The sequence below is a fragment of the Orcinus orca genome, chromosome 19 (genome assembly GCF_937001465.1).
Source record: "Orcinus orca chromosome 19, mOrcOrc1.1, whole genome shotgun sequence".
Lineage (NCBI taxonomy): Eukaryota > Metazoa > Chordata > Mammalia > Artiodactyla > Delphinidae > Orcinus > Orcinus orca.
Genome location: NC_064577.1, coordinates 52,944,401 through 52,965,816, shown reverse-complemented (window position 1 = coordinate 52,965,816; position 21,416 = coordinate 52,944,401). Strand labels below are relative to the sequence as shown.

At 41.5% G+C, this 21,416-nt stretch overlaps 1 protein-coding gene and 1 long non-coding RNA gene across 2 annotated transcripts; one reads left to right on the top strand and one right to left on the bottom strand.

Moving 5' to 3' along the window:
• Positions 1-401: 401 nt before the first annotated feature.
• LOC125962018 (uncharacterized) lies at positions 402-6,537 on the top strand. Its single transcript, XR_007473304.1, has 2 exons — positions 402-496; positions 6,242-6,537. It is a non-coding gene; the product is annotated as an uncharacterized LOC125962018 (long non-coding RNA).
• On the bottom strand, positions 3,844-21,298 carry COIL (coilin). Its single transcript, XM_004271790.3, has 7 exons — positions 21,019-21,298; positions 12,219-13,323; positions 12,009-12,095; positions 11,468-11,515; positions 9,232-9,301; positions 6,448-6,536; positions 3,844-4,799 (listed from the first exon to the last, which is right to left on the bottom strand). Exons 1-7 carry the CDS (start codon positions 21,261-21,263, stop codon positions 4,689-4,691), a joined length of 1,755 nt encoding a protein of 584 aa, XP_004271838.1. The 5' UTR covers positions 21,264-21,298; the 3' UTR covers positions 3,844-4,688.
• Between the last annotated feature and the right edge of the window lie 118 nt (positions 21,299-21,416).

The following is a 21,416-nucleotide window of genomic DNA, read 5'->3' as shown; positions in this document are numbered from 1 at the left end:
CTGGTCTGGGAAGATCCCACATGCCGCGGAGCAACTAGGCCCGTGAGCCACAACTACTGAGCCTGCGCGTCTGCAGCCTGTGCTCCGCAACAAGAGAGGCCGCGACAGTGAGAGGCCCGCGCACCGCGATGAAGAGTGGCCCCCACTTGCTGCAACTAGAGAAAGCCCTCGCACAGAAACGAAGACCCAACACAGCCAAAAATAAATAAATAAATATTTTTTTAAAAAAAGTAAAATAAAATAATTTTTTAAAAAGATTTTTAAAAAACGAAAGAAAATTGGACTCAAATAGTACCTACATCTCCAGCAGGCTAGTTCTTTCACCAGTGCAAAGAGTTTTCGTGACGTCATCCCTTCAGAACAGTTAAAGGACTAGGGAGTGAATGACCCAACCGGTTCAGGTTTGGAAGCTTAAAAAATAGTTAACAGGTGATGAAGTTACCATCACAGTGTCCAAGATGAGGACAGCAAAGAGGAGACCAATCATATCAGTGATGTGAGTTGAACTGGAGAGCTTGAAGGTTTCACAAGAAGAGGAAAAAGACCCAGTGTGAAATTGGACCAAGTCAGGGTCAGAGTCTTTCTATATAGAGTTGAACAGCTGAGAGCTAAAACAGTTTAGAACTTAACAGTGACCACGGTCACTGCAGCATTATTTACAATAGCCAAGATGTGGAAACAACCTAAGTGTCCATCCATGGTATGTATCATGTGGTAATACATACCATGGAGTATTATTCAGCCTTAAAAAAGGAAATCCTGCCTATGTGACAACATAGATGAACCAAAGGGCATTATGCTAAGTGAAATAAACCAGTCACAGAGGGACAAATACTGCATGACTGCACTTACATAAGGTATCTAGAAAAATCAAACCCACAGAAGCAGGGAATGGTGGTTTCCAGAGACTGGAGCCAGCGGAAACGGGGAGCTCTTGTTCAAGGGGTATAAAGTTTGTTATGCGAGATGAATGCATTCTAGAGATCTGCTGTACAATATAGTTAACAATACTGTATCGCGCACTTAAAATTTTTGTTAAGAGGGTACAAAACAAAAACAAACAAAACAAAACAAAAACAAAACAAAAACAAAAAAAAGTGTATGGAAACTTTCGGAGGTGACAGATATTTATTACCTTGATTGTGGTGATGGTTTCACAACTGTGTGCATTTATCAAATTGAATAAATATGTGCAGTTTTTGGTATATCAGTTATAACTCAATAAAGCTGTTTTTTTAAAATTTTTAATCCAAACCAAAACAATAAACACTTGATTAAAGAAAAAAAGAAAAAAGAACTTAATGGTGAGGAGACAACCTGAAGATGGACAAAACTGGGCCATGGGGCCAGAAAGGTAATTAGCCAGAAGGTTCACATGAGCTCCCAAGGATAAAGGCAGCAAGGGGAAATGTGAGGCAGGCACCCTGATGCTGCTGACACTCAGGCCAAGACACAGCCTCTTTAGGGACAGCCACCATCCTGCTCTGAAATGACACTAGACTCTCCCTCTTCTGGTTGGGTGGTCTTTGGCAAGTTATTCAATTTTGAGTTGAGAGGAGTTAGATGAGTCACTGCTGTGAGCCCAGAGAATAATCCTAGAATAATACAGGCTGGCATCAGGAACTGTGCTTCTGGACCACCAGTCCAGGAGCAGCGAGGCACACTCAGTCCCTGGCATGGGCTTTTTGCCTAGCACCTATGTTTTCACCTCTCCTCTTCTCTGTCACTCCTAGAATAAACCGTATTGTTTAGAGTTTCCACAACTGAAAATTATGTCTGATTTCGAGCAGTAAGAAATACATTTACATTTTACATGGTGATCCAGGACACCTGGATATGGCATATGGCTATATGTAAATTACATCTTTCATAAAGCAAACTGAAATTTACTAAATGTGGTGCACTATTTTTCTATTCTATTTCATTTTTCAAAATGCAGGTCATGACCCCCTAAATCAATACCATGACTCTTCTAGTAGACTGCTATTCATAGTTTGAAAACCACCACCATAGAGGAAAAAGGTGACTAATAAACTGATTATAATCTGAAGAAAAGACACCCTGAGGTCAACACTCTCCTGTGGTCTAGTCAATGTTTAGTAGCTATCTTTTTTTTTAAAATGAGGTATAACTGACATATAACGTAAGTCTCAGGAGTACAATATATTCAGTATTTGTAGACGTAGCAAAATGATCACCACAAGTCTAGTTACCAGACGTAGTAACAATTTTTTTTCTTGTGATGAGAATCTCTAAGATCTACTCTCTTAACAACTTTCAAATACAGTATGCAATACAGTATTAACTACAGTCACCATGCTGTATCTTACATCCCCAGGACTTATTTATTTTATAACTAGAAGTTTATACCTTTTGACCTCCTTCACCCATTTTGCCCACCACCCAGCCCCTGCCTCTGCCAACCACCAATCTGTTCTTTGTAAGTTTGGGTTTTTTTTGAAATTCCACAGATAAGTGAGATCATACACTATTTGTCTTTCTCTGTCTGACTTAATTCATTTAGCATAATGCCCTCAAGATCCATCCATGTTATCACAAATGACAAGATTTCATTCTTTTTTCTGGCTGAATATATATATGTGTATATATATATATATACATATATATATATATATATATACATACACACACACACACCACATTTTCTTCATCCATTCATCCATCGATGGACATCAGTGTTTCCGTATCTTGGCTATTGTAAACAATGCTGCAATGAACATGGGGGTGCACATATCTTTTCGAGTTAGTGTTTCGCTTTTTTTCACATCTTTATTGGAGTATAAATGCTTTACAATGTTGTGTTAGTTTCTGCTGTACAACAAAGTGAATCAGCTATACGTATACATATATCCCCATATCCCCTCCCTCTTGCGTCTCCCTCCCACCCTCCCTATCCCACCCCTCTAGGTGGTCACAAGCACTGAGCTGATCTCCCTGTGCTATGCAGCAGCTTCCCACTAGCCATCCATTTTACATTCGGTAGTATATATACATCAATGCTACTCTCTCACTTCATCCCAGCTTCCCCTCCCCCGCCCCCTTGCCCTCAAGTCTGTTCTTTACGTCTGTGTCTTTATTCCTGCCCTACCACTAGGTTCATCAGTACCGCTTTTCAAAATTCCATATATATGTGTTAGCATACGGTACTTGTTTTTCTCTTTCTGACTTCGAGTCAGTGTTTTTGTTTTCTTCGGATAAACACCCACAAGTGAAATTGCTGGATCATATGGTAGTTCTTCTACTTTTAATTTTTTGAGGAATCTCCATACTGTTTTCCATAGTGGATGTATCAATTTACACCCATAGTGCACAGGGGTTCCCTTTTCTGCACACGCTTTCCAACAATTGTTATTTCTTGTCTTTTTGATAAAAGCCATCCTAACAGGTGTGAGGTGATATCTCACTGTGGTTTTGATTTGCATTTCCCAGATTAGTGATGTTGAGCGTTTTTTTTTTCATGCACCTGTTGGCCTTTACTATTTGTCTTGTTTTCCAAACCCTGGAAAGAAAGCATGCTTACACAAGAAACCCAGTGCCAAGATTCCATCATTCGTGTTAATCTCACTCTTTCTGGAGTCATACCTCTCAAATCAATAAATACACACTTTGATACACATCAATGTCATGCAAATTAAAACTGGACAGCATCTCCTTTGGTCCAATAGCTCCCAAATCTAACAAACTCCATTGGACTAAACCTTGCAACACCAGAGTCTTTAGTCAAGGCAAACCTTGTTCCAGAAATTTTTAATCTTTTGCATTACTATAAAACAAGACAGCAATTTGCAAAACTCAACTGAACAAGATGACTCAGCACGGAAGTTTAGTTCAATATGATTTTATTTAAAATCTGCAAAGCTGAAGGAGGGATCTGATGTTTTGTGAAAAGAAAACAATTTTCACACTATGTATTTTAGCCTTTTTAGTTCTGTGCTGAATAATAACAGAAGAGGAAGTTTCTGTTCACGATCCCAACTCCAGCACACTCAGCCAGGCGCTCGGGATCTTGGAGCAAGATAACCCTGGTCTGAGCCCACAGTAAATCCTCTCCCCCGAGTGGAGCCCCAGTTCTTCCCCAGGCACACATACTTATTTCCACTGCTCTCCACAGGCCCTAAGAATCCTTCATTTTAAAGAAAGTTGAAAAGAGTATGAAAGGATTCCTTAACTCACTGCCTGCAATAAACCCAACTACTGGTTAACGCTTGACAATTACAAGTATAAAATACTTGAAATGTATAAGACGTTCCATATTGAATGGAACATCTTAAATGTTAAAAAATTAAGTCAAGTAACATGCTTTCACGTTTTAAAATATTACTTAATAAAACTTACTGAGACAAGAAATGCAGCACTTTTTTGTACTTGGTATTATAAACTCCTACTGACAATGGCTACTTGATGGTCAAACAAAATAAAAACGAGAAGAAACCATACATACTGCTTTATACACAAAGCCTGAAGAATGTCATGTTCTGAATTTTGTTACTAAAATTAAGCCTGCGGAAAAAAAAGAGGTCTAAAAAAGCAACACCCATGTTATTTTAAATGATGAGGTAGATTTTTTCCTATGCAGTAAAGATAACCAAAAATGCATACAACTCTCAAATTTTCTTTAAAAGAAAAAAAAGAAGTTCAAGTTATAGTCACTTTCACAAATAAGACATTTATAAACCATGAGGTGGAGAGATCATACTCAGGGAAGCTCCGCACTTTGTGTTACTTGGAGGTTCGATAATCAGTCTTGGATCAATTAATTCTCTCCAGAAAATGGTGATCTGAGGAAAAACAGAAAATATTCAGTTTAGAGACTTCATTTTGAGGTCGTATGAATTTTAGTCATTTAAAAAGTCAATTTCCATTTATGCAGAATGCTTGAAGACCTGGAGTAATTTGAGTCCCAGTAAACTCAGTTCATTTAGGGTGGAAGGTCTTGTTTACCTAGAATGCAGCTAAATTTTACAGTAAACATACTTCATCTTTCTTTGATTTAGAGCAGGGGCTGTATGCGGAGGGCAGCTGGTTACAAAGCGGTCAGGAGGATTTGCCCAGCAAGCCTCTGTGGAAGGGCAGCCCACAGACCTCCCGGGAGGCAGATGTGGCCCAGGAAGGTTATCACTATACTGTTGATGCCCTTTTGTGCAGCTCTGTAGTTCTTTTCCTGTGCTGCCTAAAAATAGGAGGTATTTCACATTTTATCAAGAGAAAGCAAAGCTAACATTGGCCATATGAATAATGAGAGCCATCTAGTGTCAAAAAAGGTAATTACAGGCCCTATTTCAGGCTGCTGTTTAGTAAGGCCTCCAAGAGGAAAGCCTGCAACATTTAATTTTCCAATGTAGTTTCCAAGAATACATTTCTACAAAAAAGTGGGGCTGCATATATTGCAAATGAAGAAGTACAGGAGACTGGGCAATATCTGCTGAGCCTACCACAGACCCTAAAAATGTGCTTTTGGAGTAAATCCCTGAGTGGCATCTACCCCAAAGACAAAGCAAAACATACAGTCAGCTTAGGTTTCCACAATTCACATTTCAGATAAAACGTGACTCTGCAGTACTAAAACTCAGAATACTATCATAACATTTCAAGTATAAACACCTTAAGAAGTGGTTTCTTAACTATAAATTCTACTCACTTCAATGCTACCATACTCTAATGAGGCAGCCATTCCAACAACTCTGCAAGTCTGCTGCCTACAAAGCTCTAAACCATATACTTCCTAAAATGGAAATTTAAGGTCTGAAACAAAATCAAAAGACAGATTCATCATTTCACGTCATTCTTCAAAACGACCTGTGCTGTTGTAAGTCAGAATCATGGTTAACGTTTGAGAGGCAGCAGTAAGTGCAAGGAGGCGTGATGGAGATTTCTGGAAGGGCTGCTCATGTGCTATTTCTTGATCTGGGTGCTGGTTACTACATGGGGTATGTTCATTGGTGAAAATCGCCCAGCTGTACATTTATGTGTACTTTTTTTTAAAAATGCTACTCTTTTCTACTGACACCCTTATAAAACTGTGATTTGATCTGATTTGATTTTGATTTTTGGCCATGCCACATGGCTTGTGGGATCTCAGTTCCCTGACCAAGGACTAAACCAGGGCCATGGCAGTGAAAGCCCAGAATCTTAACCACTAGGCCACCAGGGAACTCCCCAAACTGATTTTATGCAACTGTACACTCTTAAATAAGACTTATTTGTGCATCTTGTCTTATAGGCTCTCTGACGTTCAAGATGCACCCTAACTTGGCACTTGGCGCTGTCACAGCCACCCTGCAGGCACGACAGAGGTCCCCAAGGCTGAGATCCTTTATGATTTTAACACAGGCAGTTCAGGAAGCTGCAGTGTCCCCTTCCAGGCCACCAGTAGCCAGTCAAGAGAGTGGACGACCAAGCAAACCCCAAGAAGAGAAGCGCGCCTACCCTCTTCTCCTGCGTCACCGCGTACTCCACTACCTCGGCTCCATTTTCGTTGTGATAAACCAGATCAAACTTCCCAGGTTCTTTCACGGCTGAAAGCAGACGGTAGGAAGGAGAGACAATAAGTCATTTCCCAGTAGCGAAATGTTCCTCTACAGGGAATTCATATCATTAGAAAAACAACCACAAACACACTGTCCATTGATGTGGAGGCTGGCGACACACATGAAAGTATGGAGTGCTCAGTGACGGGAGAGCCTTCGGAAACCCTGCATCAAAAGACAGGAGCTTCTCGGCTACTGATCAGTGACAATCTTTCCTTCATCAAAAAGAAATGAGCTCGATCCGCTACCACTAGTAATCCCGGAAAAGAACGTGTAACCACAAGATAATCCCCAAAATAGCTGGTATGTTTCAACAAGGGAAGGTAATGTGAATTCTGCCAAGTTTTTATATCTTGCTGTATCCTCAGAAATCACACAGGCTTACTACTTGGTAATACAGCAGTCCTCACTTTACATGGTAGGGTGGGGCCGTTAAAGTGACCATGCAGGCTGAAATCATGCAAAACAATCTTAATCAATGGGAAAACTTATGATTGTCTCATGATCTTTAAAATTTTTTGTCAAAACTTTAAAACCTTTACTGTATAGGGAAATGAAAAAAATACTACAACTGCTATTTATGTAGTACACGGATCTAATTTAAAACAGAAATACTGAGAATTAAAGTGTTCTATGTCTTTGTAAGAAACTTATCAAGGGTAGTTTAAGCAGTGCTCACCTCCTTGTCATGTAACCACAGTACAGAGTGAGAATCTTTTCTACGCCTTACATAACTGTCATACTCCTCTCAGTTTGTTATTCTTTGAGCTTTTAACGTCATGAAATAGCTCTGAGAGTTTCTTTTTCACAGTTTTGCGAAGTTTTTGCTGATGTCACTTCTAGGACATACTCATCCCTTTCATCACAACCACTCTCCTCGTTGACGTCAAGAAGCTCACATGAAGCTCAATGTCAACATTCCCACAGTGAGCTACTTCTTCTACGATTTCACTTAAACTCGATTTGGAGGTCACTTTTAGCATTATCACTTTTTGTTTCTTTGTGGTGCTTTCATCTTTGTTGGCCAATTCCCTATTTCAATTATCCATTTCTGTAAGGTGTTACGTGGATTTATCACTGAGAGACAAGGAAGCAGCACAACTACACACTTTGCTGTGTTATGGGAATTGAGTAACAGATGCACAGTGACCAACCACCAACAGACTTTGAAAGAAGTGATGTGACTTGTCACTAATCATATGGCCATGTGTTATTTATGCAGTGATTTGTGGACGGGAGAGCTAGCGGTACTCTATACAGTTACTTACAGTTAAGAGTTACATACCAATGTCACCGGGGAGCTGGTTTTACTTAACTAAATCATGGTAACTGAAATTCATGTATATTAAAACATGCAAAGTGAGGACTACCTGTACTTTTGCTAGAAAACAGATAAAGTGTTTCTTGATGCTCCCAAAAAGAAAAGTTCTAATTGGATGTCATCACTGTCAATCATCTGACAAGAAGTGATCAGGTTGTGTCCACAAAATTTGATCACGGACAAACCTCTGTCCACCATTCCAAAGAAGGGGGATTTCTTCAAATGAAACCTAATCAGAAGAAAGCTGGAAAACCAGTGGAAGGTGTGTGTGTGTGTGTGTGTGTGTGTGTGTGTGTGTGTGTGTGTGTGTCTGTGTGCGTGTGTCTGTGTGTCTGTGTGTGTCTGTGTGTGTGTTTTCTGGCTGCACTGCACGGCTTGTGTGATCTTTGTTCCCCGACCAGGGGTTTCTCTGAAAAATCTTTTTGAATGATTTCTATGTACTGGAGTTTTGAATCTTTTACTCACTACCTTATTTAAACACGAACAGAAAATAATCAATTCCTTAGAGTCTGCTAAAGAAAAAGAGATCTCCTCTACTCCCTGGCCAGGGACCCCTGCAAACACAACCCCAGTTAAGCCATATACAGTAAAAGCCCTCTTATTCCAGGATTTCAGAACCAATAATGGGTGGGGTGAATCAGGGATAAAGCAGGGAACCATTTAAAATAATGTGTGAGCGTGTGGACACACTTATACTTTAGACATTTTATTTTGACTTAACACACAGAAGTATGTTCATTTGCCAATCTTTTGAAGCAGAGCTAGCAGGTCTTATGAGTCCACCAACTAGAGCTGTCTTTCTTTTATAAATCATATCCTTAATGTATATATGTAATTTCCACAATTTTTGAGTTTTGAGGGTTTTTTTAAAGTGATGCAAGAATGAATAATAATAAAAAAAAGAACACAAAAGCTAGCAACACAATGTAAGTGTAGAATCGTCACAGATTTTTACCAAATACCTCCCAATCTCTTATAGCTGACCCACCACATATAATTCAAAAGCAAATTTTTCAGTAACAATCCTGAGTCAGCATTCAACTTAGGTTTCACAGACATGATTTTTTTTGCCATCAATTTTCATCAATTTATGTAATTTCACGAAATTACATAACTACAGTAACAAGAACAACTCGCCTAACAGCTCTGGGAACAAACCCAACAACTCTTAGTAGACACACACCTCCACTTGTGGGAGTGCAGCACCCACCCTCCCGGCCACTCTGTGCTGACAGAGGTATGCAGAGCACCAGGCAGCCATGGGGGCCAAGGAAGACAGCAGCGCCTGTGTGTGAAAGCTGTTTAGAAACCAGTGTAGATGTGAAGAGCCTACATTGCCAAATTCTTTTCTAGAACACTCACCAGGTAAAGATGAAAGAATTTCTATATCTACTTGCTGGGTCTCCGGATTATGGCTTAATATTTTTCCTTCCTTTCAAAAACAAAAGTTCAAGTCAAAAATCAACATGTCAACTATTATGAATATACTAAAGCCACTGAATTGCACACTTTAAAACAGTTAAATAGTGAGTTTTGTTATGTGGGTTTTATCGCAACAAAAAAAGTTTTTAAATAAATCAACATGCATTTGAAATAAAACTCCCACATACCAAGCCAGCATTTCCCCTGGTCTCAATCATCCCAGGAGCAGGTACCAAACAGGGACAGCCCCTATAGCCAACAGCCTGCTACTTATTCAGACTAGCTGATCCTAAGCTCTCTCCCTCACCCTGCCTTGCCTACACCAAGGAAACCCCAATAAAAGCTCCTCCCTCCTGCTTCTGCCTCCCAGCCACAACCAGGTGCTGTCCCCTGTGGTCCTGCCTGGTGTGGCATCCCCCTCTTCTCTCGGGAAATGTAAGTAATAAATTCCTTTCTCAGTAGCACTGACTTCTCTGTGTCATCACTCAGTCACCTCCATAAATTAAAATTCCACGGATACAAATGAGACAGGTTAGAGGCTGAGGAGACTACATTCTTTGAAGGTAGATTTGACTTTTAAAGACAAGCTTAATGAATAAAGCCAATGATCTAGCTGGATAAAAGTACTTGACATCAAAGCAAAAAAGTGATACTGATTTTCACCCTTGAAACGGTTTTGAAAGCAACTTCAAAAAAGTTCTAAAAACACTGGGAAATAAAGTAAGCAAATAGCTTACCAAGATGATAACTATAATGACCAACATCCATTTAATATGAGTTTAAAAAAATCAATATCATCTAGAATCAACAATCGGTAGAGGCTGTGGGACATACCAATTCATGTTTATCTCCATTTCCTCATGTACCACAGAATTGAATTAGTCATCTATGGTAGGGTGAAAAAACATCCTGGTTTGCCCAAGACAGGTCCATTTACATTTCCTTTCAGTATAATTATTAATACAATATTCATCCTTTTCACTCACAAGTGTTCTGATTTATATAAGTTATGTGGTCACCTATATTAAGGGGCTAAGATGAAAAAGATGATAAAACACCAGTTACCCAGAACTAACCAACCAAATCCCTTCATGAACTGATTCTTCTTCTAGCCTGCTTTTTTTTTTTTTTTTTTTAATTTTTATTTATTTATTTATTTATTTTTGCAGTACGCGGGCCTCTCACTGTTGTGGCCTCTCCCGTTGCGGAGCACAGGCTCCGGACGCGCAGGCTCAGCGGCCATGGCTCACGGGCCCAGCCGCTCCGCGGCACGTGGGATCTTCCCAGACCGGGGCACGAACCCGCGTCCCCTGCATCGGCAGGCGGACTCCCAACCACTGCGCCACCAGGGAAGCCCCTAGCCTGCTTTTGAAGAAAGATTCTTACCAAGATTTTAAAAGGCTACCTAGGGATCAACTCAGATTGAATCAAATCTTCTTATACCTTATCTGTATCACTATATTATACGTTATAATATTATACGTTATATATTAACGTTATCAATTATTCCCTTAAAAAATGGACTTACATTCTGAATCTCACATTAAAATAAGAAAGTATGCATTTTAACAAGATTTTCAGCAAAATTTTGAATGGGTGAGAAAGGGAAGGAAACATGTAATTACTGATTGAGTCAAACTTTTACTGAACTGTGATAAAGTTCATATGCCAACATGAAGTCCCATACAAATATTAAGTGAGTAAATTCCAAGGACAGTATTTGTGAACTACCAGTGGTTAACTGGTAAAGCAAAACAAAACATATTAGATGATAATAACCAGTAGTAATTCACAAATATATGAAGTAGATTCCTATGCTGAAAATAATCAAATTTTCTGGCTGAGAGCTATCTATTTTTCTCTTTCAAAGTTTAGGATCATGGGAGAGCGGTTCTCAAATAACTTTGTGTATCTAAGCTGATTAGAAATAAATGAGTAATTAAAAAAAATTAAATTCGTCATTCTTATTCTATATTCTTCCCAAGTATTAAGAAAAATAACATTGGGAGACTTCAAAGTGATACTATCAAAAAGTTTACATTTTGAAAATATTTTTTCTACTTTATGACATTATTTACTCCATAAAAATCCGTATTATCCATATTAGCAGCATTAAACATGACTTTAGCTTCTTTAATATACTGACATTTGATTATTTTAAAATAAAGAACCTTACCTTGTAGTCAGAAACATCAGGAGAATAATCGGATGTTAGTTCCAAAAGCTAAAAAAGAAGAAAAAAACTCAAAAATACACATGCCCTGTGGCTCCTTTCCCCTACTCCTGAGAAAACAAAACACACAGTATTGGGGTGCCCACTCCACCTCTCTGGGAGCCCTACCATGAGCCTGTGGCAAAACAGGGGTTCCAGTAGGAAAGCTTTTTTTTGGGGTTTCGGAGGCTTTTGGGGTGATATGTAGAGGCTTTTTTTATTGAGCACTTGCTATGTTCCAGACACCAGGCTGAGCCATTTCTACTCATTCAGAAAACAATTACTAGGCACCTACTACATGCTAGGCAAGAGAACACAAAAGATATGATCCAGGAAGAGTTATTATAAATATGATTTAATATAAACTAGTTTAATAAATTTATTAAATTTTATTAATATATATTAAATTATAAATATAAATGTAACCTGACATGTTAATGAGTAAGTTTATTTAGGGGCGAATAATCTTTTTTGTTGTAACTATTGTTGTTTTTTAAAAATATACCTTAAATGCAATCTTTTCTCCAACTTGAGGGGCAGCTGCTAAAAGCGGTAAGAGACTGTAGTCCTTCTTGTGTGTCTCTATGGGATTCTGAAAAACAGTATTAGTCATGTGATTTTGTTACTAGTGAGAAACTGTGAACCCATGACATCAATTCCAGAAACACTACATGAGGAAAGGGGAAGAGGTAAACTCACAATAAATAATACTTACCTGGATAACAGTAGATGAGTTTGTCACCATTTCATTCAACTGCTGTTGCTTCTGATAATCAGCATTTCTATTTAAAACACAGGGAACAGCATGCCCTCGTCCTCGACCTCTGCCCCGCATACCCCGACCCCTCGCTCCCTTCCAAGAAAGAAGGTCCTCTCCCCTACTCCAACCTCTTCCCAAAGTGATGGGGAGAGTCACATTGGGAGGAGGACCAAGGGCCTGTCTGCCACCATTTGAGTCCGATTGCTTCCATCCAGCAGCATTTGGAACCTGTGAGGATGGCCCTGGACAATGTTTTCCTGCAAAGAGACCTACAGTCTTTAAGAAATCTGCAGTACACACCGGGGTACTCTTTGACATCACACATTGGTTATCTGACTCTGAACTAGAGTCTGAACTAGAAGATGATGTCCTGGAGGTCTTGCCCTTGATGGGGGTAGAGGTAAAACCAGTATTTGCAGCCCCTTTGTTTGCAGTTGTGGTTTTCATAGAGGATCCTTCCTTTGATACTTCAGTCGAGATTTTCTCTGGGGAATGTGTGACCTCCAAGATGACATTGCTGAGACCATCACTGGTTGATTCATGATAAGACTCAGACTCTGAGGAGTCGTCGGGACTCTCTTTTGTAGGAATGCCTGGGCCACCTTTTCTTTTGGCTTTCACAAGGCTGTTTCTAGCAGGAGGACCTTTTGGAGGACTGTACTTCAGGATGGTCCACTCTTTCACTGACTGTGCTTTAGAAGACTTGGGAGTCTTTGCCTGCTTTTTATATTCACATTTCTCCGTTTTCTTTGGTGATTTTCTTTCGGTCTCTCCACCATCAGCATCCACTACACCACATGTGGCTTTCTTTTTCCTCTTGTTTTTTTTACTCACACTCTGATCTGTGACAGCTTTTGGTTCTAGATCCAAGGTCTTCTCACTGTTATTGTTCTCATGCCTCTTCCAACGCTTCTTTGAATTTTTGTAATCTAGTTCGGTTTCTTCATCTTCCTCCAACTTAAACGCCCGCTTCTTTGCTTTTCTAGGTAATAAACGAGTACTATCACCATTGTTAACTGTTACAGGACTCTCAGCAACTCCTCTCTCTTCTAATTTAACTCTATCAAAAGAACAAGAGAGAAAGCTTTAGTAAGTAATTCATAAGCATGTCTCCAGGATGTAGTTATATACTAAGAGGATTGCAGACTGTCACTGTCATCAGGCAATGAAAAAATGTCAAATCGCTTAAGGACAAAAGACTCTTTTTAACAAAATGGCCTATATGGCATCACTTACGGTCAACTTTCAAATGACTAATTTTATTGATTGATCAACTACTGCATCCTAAACATTTCCTATAGATTTTCTCTAATCTAAACACGACCATGAAGTAAGTATCTTTCATTTTAAAACAGATCACAAAATTATGGTTCAGACAAGTAACTGCCCAGGATCCACAGCTAATAAGCCACAGAAATAGGATTCAAACCTGTTTGTGTAACGTCAACGTCCACAACCTTTCCACTACGTTATACGCCTGCGCTAAATGGTGATGATGCTACCTATCCGTTTTGGGTTTTAACTGTAAGCTACTATTTTAAAAATCAGATTTCATTTTTATTTTGTTTAAATTTAGGAAAACACCGACCATTTATAACTTATGTTCTCTGGGGTACTGACAGCCATCGTAAAATTCCAAAGCATTTGGTGATTATTGATTTTATGTGCCAACTTGACTAGGCCCTGGGGTGACCAGATATTTGGTTAAACATTGTTCTGGGCATGTCTGTCAGGGTGTTTCAGGATCAGATTAACATTTGAATTTGTACACTAAATAGACTGCCTTTGTGAGCAGATGGTCCCAGTGTGAATGGCCCTCACCCAATCCCCTGAAGGCCTGAACGGAATAAAAGGCTGAGCAAGAGGGAATCTGCTTTCCCTGCCTGCCTGTCTTTGAGCTGGGACGTCAGAAGAACTTCTGCCTCAGACTAGGAATCAGACTGAAACACACCATCTGCTTTCCTGGCCTTTGCACTTGGGCCGGAACTTTATCATCAGCTTTCCCAGGTCTCCAGCTTGCCGACTGCAGATCTTGGGACTTCTCTGTCTCCATAATCTCATGAGTCAGGTCCTTATAATAAATCTCATTTCTGTACCTAGAGCTATGTCTATGTCTATATCTATATCATCTCCTATTGTTTCTGTTTCTCTGGAGAACTCTGACTAATATACAGTTCATCCAAAGTCATTTCACTATAGTAAAGGAATTCTGTTCCTCCATGAACCGGCAACAGCTAATCTAATAGGCACATCCCAGTGACAGAGAGCTAAGTGAGTGTCGTCAATGTCAAGCACATAAATGGGTGTTTAAAAATGCCTGCTGGGGCTTCCCTGGTGGCGCAATGGTTAAGAATCCGCCTGCCAATGCAGGGGACATGGGTTCAAGCCCTGGTCCAGGAAGATCCCACATGCCATGGAGCAACTAGGCCCGTAAGCCACAACTACTGAGCCTGCACTCTAGAGCCCGTGAGCCAAAACTACTGAGCCCACATGCCACAACTACTGACGCCCACATGCCTAGAGCCCGTGCTCTGCAACGAGAAGTCACTGCAATGAGAAGCCCACTCACTGCAACAAAGAGTAGACCCCGCTCACCGCAGCTAGAGAAAGCCCATGCACAGCAACGAAGACCCAATGCAGCCAAAAATAAATAAATTTATTTTAAAAAAATGTCTCCTAAAAACATACATTATTCTTTCAATACATTTACATCCAGCTGTATCTTTCATCAAGTACTTTTAGTGACCAGGGAAAGATGTGGACAATCATATTTGAAAATAAAGTACAGGGCTTCCCTGGTGGCACAGTGGTTAAGAATCTGCCTGCCAATGCAGGGGACATGGGTTCGAGCCCTGGTCCGGGAAGATCCCACATGCCGCGGAGCAACTAAGCCCATGCGCCACAACTACTGAGCCTGCGCTCTAGAGCCCGGGAGCCACAAGTACTGAGCCCACGGGCCTAGAGCCCGTGCTCCGCAACAAGAGAAGCCACCGCAATGAGAAGCCTGCGCACCTCAACGAAGAGTAGCCCCCGCTCGCCACAACTAGAGAAAGCCCGCATGCAGCAACGAAGACCCAATGCAGCCAAAAATAAATAAATTTATTTTTAAAAAATAGAAAATAAAGTATAATTGGTGAGTAATAAGATAGATTATAGGCATTCTTTAATTTTTTTTAAGGTATAGTAATCCTGTGGATTTATCTCAATGTGGTAGTTGAAAAAAATCCTCAATTATTCTTCAGAATACACAAATACACAGACACATGCAAGTGAAGATAAAATAAAAGCTACTGATACCAGGAGTAGGATGAAGAGAGAAATAAAACTCTGAAAGAGCAGGGACTTAAATAAAACTCACTACCCCCTGTTCTCAGCTGTGGACCTTGGCACCCAGCAGCAAGAAAGTAATTCTTAAACAGGCAAAAGCTAGTTTGGCATCCTGTGAATCTAAGAACTACTTAGGAACTTCCAGGATATGGAACTTTCCATAACATTCTTGATTAATTTGTTTTCACCTGTAGCAATGCTATGATTCAAGTTTCAATTCTGAGATGACAATTAGTACCAAACTTTCCATCACACTTTGAAAATGGATGCAAGACCTTCTGTTCAGTCACTGTGGTTCATTAATTCACTGGAACACTGCACGTGCTGCATCCCGTGTAGGCAGGACCCCTGGCTTTCAAAGGAGCCTACAACAGCATCATGCTTTCAAGAGCAGCTCCTGTCATCACCTCACCCATCCTGAAGATCATGGATCTGTGGACACTTGACCTGTGATTGCTGCAGCCTCGCTACCTGCTACTCCTGAAGAGAGTAATTTCAGTTTGGAGCACATTAAGACTGAGAAACAAAACACCATCCAGAGAACAAGAAACGTTTCACCTGGGTCTGCTCAGTTACCATTCTTTTCAGGGTGGACACTTTCCCTGGCAATGTTCTTCATTTCCCCACTTGGATCACAGACAACAAATGTAACTGTCCTTTTACAAACGGAAGTGAATGTAGCTGTCCTTTTACAAAGAAAAGTGAATTACCTGTATAATTAGCAATGAAAGAGTTTGATCCCAAGAAATGTTTAAAACAGACTCTCCACTGTTCATTCAAACTCTTTGCAGGGCAAACTGGGCACTAGTATCAAAATGCAAGGTATTCCCTTTCAATTTGCAAGTTCACCTCTAGGATTCTATCATACATAAATACAGACATGCCCATCTGCACTGCCTGACACCTCCCCACTCCCACTAGCCATTGCCTGCCAAGGCCAAAGTGACTGGATTCAAATCCTTCTTCTGCCTTTAGTTAAAAATTTAAAATATCATTACCTCAACTTTTCCCATCTGTACAAATGGGGGTAACAGTAATAATTATAGTACTCAGATGAGCTATCATATATATTTAGAGCCGTGCTGGGCTCAGAGCAAGTGCTATCTAAATGTTAGCTCTAATTTTTATTAATACAGTGAATGTTGTTAGTCCTCTGAGGGCAGGAGTTGATGGGTTTTTAATGAACTTGTCCCATCAAATGGAGGTGAAATTCAACAAAGAGGGTGAAAGCAGGGACCTGCAATCTCTTTGGGTCCCACCTGTTCCCTGCAGCCTCCCTCCTGTCTAGCTGCTGCTTGCAGTGCCCTGCATTACCACCTTCAGAGAAGTAAGTTACCTGACCAAGGGCACAGAGCTAATGAGTCATAGAGCCAAGATTTGAATCCAGGGTTCTGATTCCAGACCCTGAGCTCTTAATCACTCTGCTCTCTTACCTTTCGCACAATATTGAACAAAAGTAACTCATATATTTCTGGCATAAATACAGACCTGTACAACTCTTCTGGAGGCCAACTTGACAGTATTTATCAAATTTTAAAATTTGACCAAGAAGTACCCCTTCTGGGAATGTATCTTACTGAATCATTGCCCAAGTACACAAAGATATAGAAGAATACTCACCACAGCATTATGTAACAGTGAAAACCAGATGACAACTGCCAAGGGCTGAATGTTTTGGTGTCCCCCCCAAATTCATATGTTGAAATCCTAACCCTCCAATGTTATGGTGTTAGGAGATGGGGCCTTTGGGAAGTGATTACATCATAAGGGTAAAGCCCTCATGAATGGGATTAGCGCCCTTATGAAAGAGACCCCCAGGGCTCCCTAGTCCCCTTCTACCATGTAAGGACACAGGAAGAAGGTACCATCTGTGAACCAGAAAGCAAGCCCTCACCAGACCATAAGTCTGCCAGCACCTTGACCTTGGGCTCCTTGGCCTCTAAACTGTGAGAATTAAACTTCTGTTATTTATAAGCTACCCAGTTTATGGTATTTTTATTATAGAAGCCCAGTCAAACTAAGATTACCACCTAAAATGTCCATTAATAAGGGGCTGGTTAAATAAATTAACATGGCCATGCAAAGGAATAATATAGCATTTAAAAAGAATGACGTAGCAATTGCATCACATATCGTATATACTAAAATGAAAGATACCCAAGATACGTTAGGTAAAAAAAAGTGAGGTGCAGGAAAAAATGTATATTATAATGACATGTGTATTTAAAGAGTGTAAGTATATATGTTTGCATATGTATGGAAAAGACACTCCAAATTTAACTGAGGATACTTCTGGAGAGTGGGGTGTAGGAAGAGTACATGAGAAAAGAAATAAGGGATTTTGTACCCTGAACTATTTTGAAGTATAATTTTTTTTTAACAATAAGCCTTTTTGTTTGCTTTGTTTTAATAAAAGAATAGGAAGGGACTATCAATGTTCCACAATGAAAGCAGCCCAGGCCTAACTTCCACTGGTCTCTGCTCACCCACGGGCATTGGACAAACACACTCCTGAACGTGAGAGAAGAGCTCTCAGTATTCTATATCCCCAAAACCATCAGCGCGTTACAAAACGAGACTGAGCGTCAAGAGACCCAGAGCTGCACAAGGAGCGGCAGCCTTAACGGCAAGTATCTTCTTTGGCTCCCGAGGTTTCAGGAAACCAAACTGCCCTCAGCCTGGCTCAGACGCTCTGTCTTCTTCACTCCCACTGCCAGCCTCACAGACATGTCAAGAGGGGCTTGGCTGGCTATCCAAGGAGCCACTGATCACAGCAACATGAAATGAGAGCTCATCTCTAATGTTCAGCATTTAATAATCAGTATTAAATGCCGCAGAGTCAAAAGAGTGACAGAGGAGAGAAGGCATTCTGTTTCCTCACAGAATGGCTCTTCAACAGGGAGATCTCACTCCTGCTGGTCACTCTCCAGGTGCTGCAGCCAGGCCTCTGTGAAGCTCTCTTCAGGGGGTGTTATGGGATGTACTGTGTCCCCTCAAAATTCTTATGCTGAAGCCCTAACCAATAGTACCTCTAAATGTGACTGTATTTAGAGACAGGGCCTTTAAAGAGGTAATCAAGTTAAGATGAGGCCGTTAAGAGCGGGGTCCTAATCCAATCTGACTGGTGTCCTTATGAGAGAGAAAATCTGGACACACAAAGAGACACCAGGTCACGTGCCTTTTTCTGAGGACAGAAAAAAGGTCATGTGAGGACACAGTAAGAAGAGCGACACCTACTAGCCAAGCAGAGAGGCCTCAAAAAGAAACAAAACTTGCCAACACTTAACCTTGGACTTCCAGCCTCCAGAACTGTGAGAGGGAAATTTCGGTTGCTTAAGCCTGTGGTGTTCTGTTAGAGCAGCCCTAGCAGATGGATGGGGCTCCAGGCAAATGGGAGCACTTCCTCCTCCCAGGGGAGATGGAGACCGCCTTGAGGAGCTCCACGTTAGCAGCCTGGGGGCAGAGGAAGTCAGATTCTGGGGGCTCAAAAGAAGGGGCTGTGAGGAAGTAGCCATGGCACACAAGTGTGGAGATGCTCGCGCCTCCAGGGCTAGTTCTCAGGATTCCCACAACCAGGCTCCGCTTCTCCTCATGGGAGCTCTCTCAGCACTCCTGGCAATCCCAACAGAATTCTTCTGCTGGTCAAACTCATCCCTTCACCAAGTCAGGGTAGCTTTTGCCTCCACAACTGTACGAGGCTATCCAACCTTCAAGGCACTGTGAAATTCCCTGACCATTTGTGTTCCACGATGATCTCTTCTTTTCAACCATCTTCTGCACTTAGCAGCAAAACCTGGTATGATTATCCAGTCAGATAATTATCCACTCCACATGACACAAGAACATAATATACAGAAACACAAAACTAGTTATTTTGGTCTACTCCAACAATATTGGGTATCTTTGAGAAAAGAAACTGTTTTCTTCTGTAGCTCTGAAGAAAAGTGAGTCTGTCAGGGGAAGACAGAGAATGACTATGGACATGAAACCACGAAAACATACAAAACTTTTCCAAATTCAACTTTTTCCTAAGGTCTGCCCCATTTACCACTGAAGCTAGCTGCAGAGGTATTTCTTGCCATATGCAATTGTGCATTCTGGTGTTTAGGAGGAATTCTGCCTGCCATTGTGCTGTATTTATTTCCCATAACAGCTTTCATGGTTTGCTTTTGACACTGTTGACTTCATTATAAACAGTCTAATTTCCAGATGATTCATTAAATGAAGTATAACTGCAGTTAGCCATCAGCAAGTTATTAATTCATTAGACAGGAGATAGATCAGAAAGTAAACTTAACAGGAGAGGATGCAGTCCTTACAACTGCAATATTTAAATAGTCCCTGAATTGCAGAGAGAATGGAGATCTATTTCACAGTGAATAAAAAGGAAAAAGACCTCTTTTTGAAACTTGGATTATTTCAAATTGTCACTGGAAACAGCTAAACGTTATTAGTAAATCAGTGTTCCTGCTTTTAAAAGAGAGAACGACACACATATGCTCAAAGATGTAGCAGTTGTTCCAAGTTAAATTCCCTGATGCTCTGAAAAAATCTTATGAATCTGACATACTCTGGGGAAAGGAATATTCAACATGCCACAAATGGCAAGCAGAAGTAAGAAGCCTGGTTCACAACTCTAGAATTTTTTTCACTGTAGATGAAGCTTTTAAAAAGAAGCCCTGAATAAATCAGTCCAAGATATGAATCCGAACTGAAATCGTGTCTTACCATTTTATTGAGATAAATCAGCCACACGTGAGCAATTTACACCACAACCGCTCCTTGATACTCATCTCAGTATCATCTTTTAAAACTTCCAAAAGCATATTTAAAACTATTTTGTTTCCCAATTCACAACCCAAAAGGTTCCAAACACCTATTTAAGAGAACCCAGGTGAGACACTGAATGACGCCCACCAGTCCCAGCGGGTATTGCAGGAGCTCTGAGATTGGACACGCTGCAAGCGGTGAAGAAAACATGACTGCGGGTCCGTTTGCTTGGGTCTCCGGCACCTGACCCTGCGAACTGCCAGGGGAAGGCCGGGTCTCAGGCACGCCCGGCACCCCGCGCACCTAACACTGTGCCCGGCTAAGTGAGCGCTTGCTAAGTCAAGGCTGGAAGAAACGCGGGCCCTGCCCACACCCAAGATCAGGGTTTTTCCAAGTGTGGTCCACCAACCTTCTGCATTAGAAGCTTCCCGGGGAAGGATGCTAGTTACAATGCAGACTCCTGAGCCCCAAACCTGACTGGACCAATCAGAATCTCCGGGGTTCACGGAAGTGCAGTTTGACAGCCCCCCCCCCGGCTCACCCCGACCCTCACCCGGACCCACACCCACACGCGGTCTCCAGACGCCGGAGGCGCCCCCGGACGTGCGCAGGCTCGTCCCCGGCGCCCCACCGCCGTGCCCCCATCCCGCCCGCGCACCTGAGGCAGTCGTTGTCTCGTACCAGGCGCGCACTCTCGGCGGGGGGCAAGAGCCCCCCCTCCAAGTAGAGGCCCAGGAGGGCCCCAGAACTGAAGCCGAAGCGCTGGCGGATGAGACTGATGAGATCCGTGACTACTCGGCATCTGTTCAAGTCGATGAGAAGCCAGAAGGACGTGCAGTGCGGGGTGGCTGGCGGCGGGTAATCAAATTGAAGGCGTAGCCTAACCGTCTCGGAGACTGCCATCTTGCTCGATGCGCAACGGAAGCCGAGAGACTCCACGGGGCCGCCGAGAGGCGTGCTCGGGGCCCGCCCCCTGGAGCCTGTTAACGGGTGCCACCTGTTGGTGGCAAACGGCTGCTCCAGGCTTTGTGAATGACGAGAACGCGGAGCGGGATT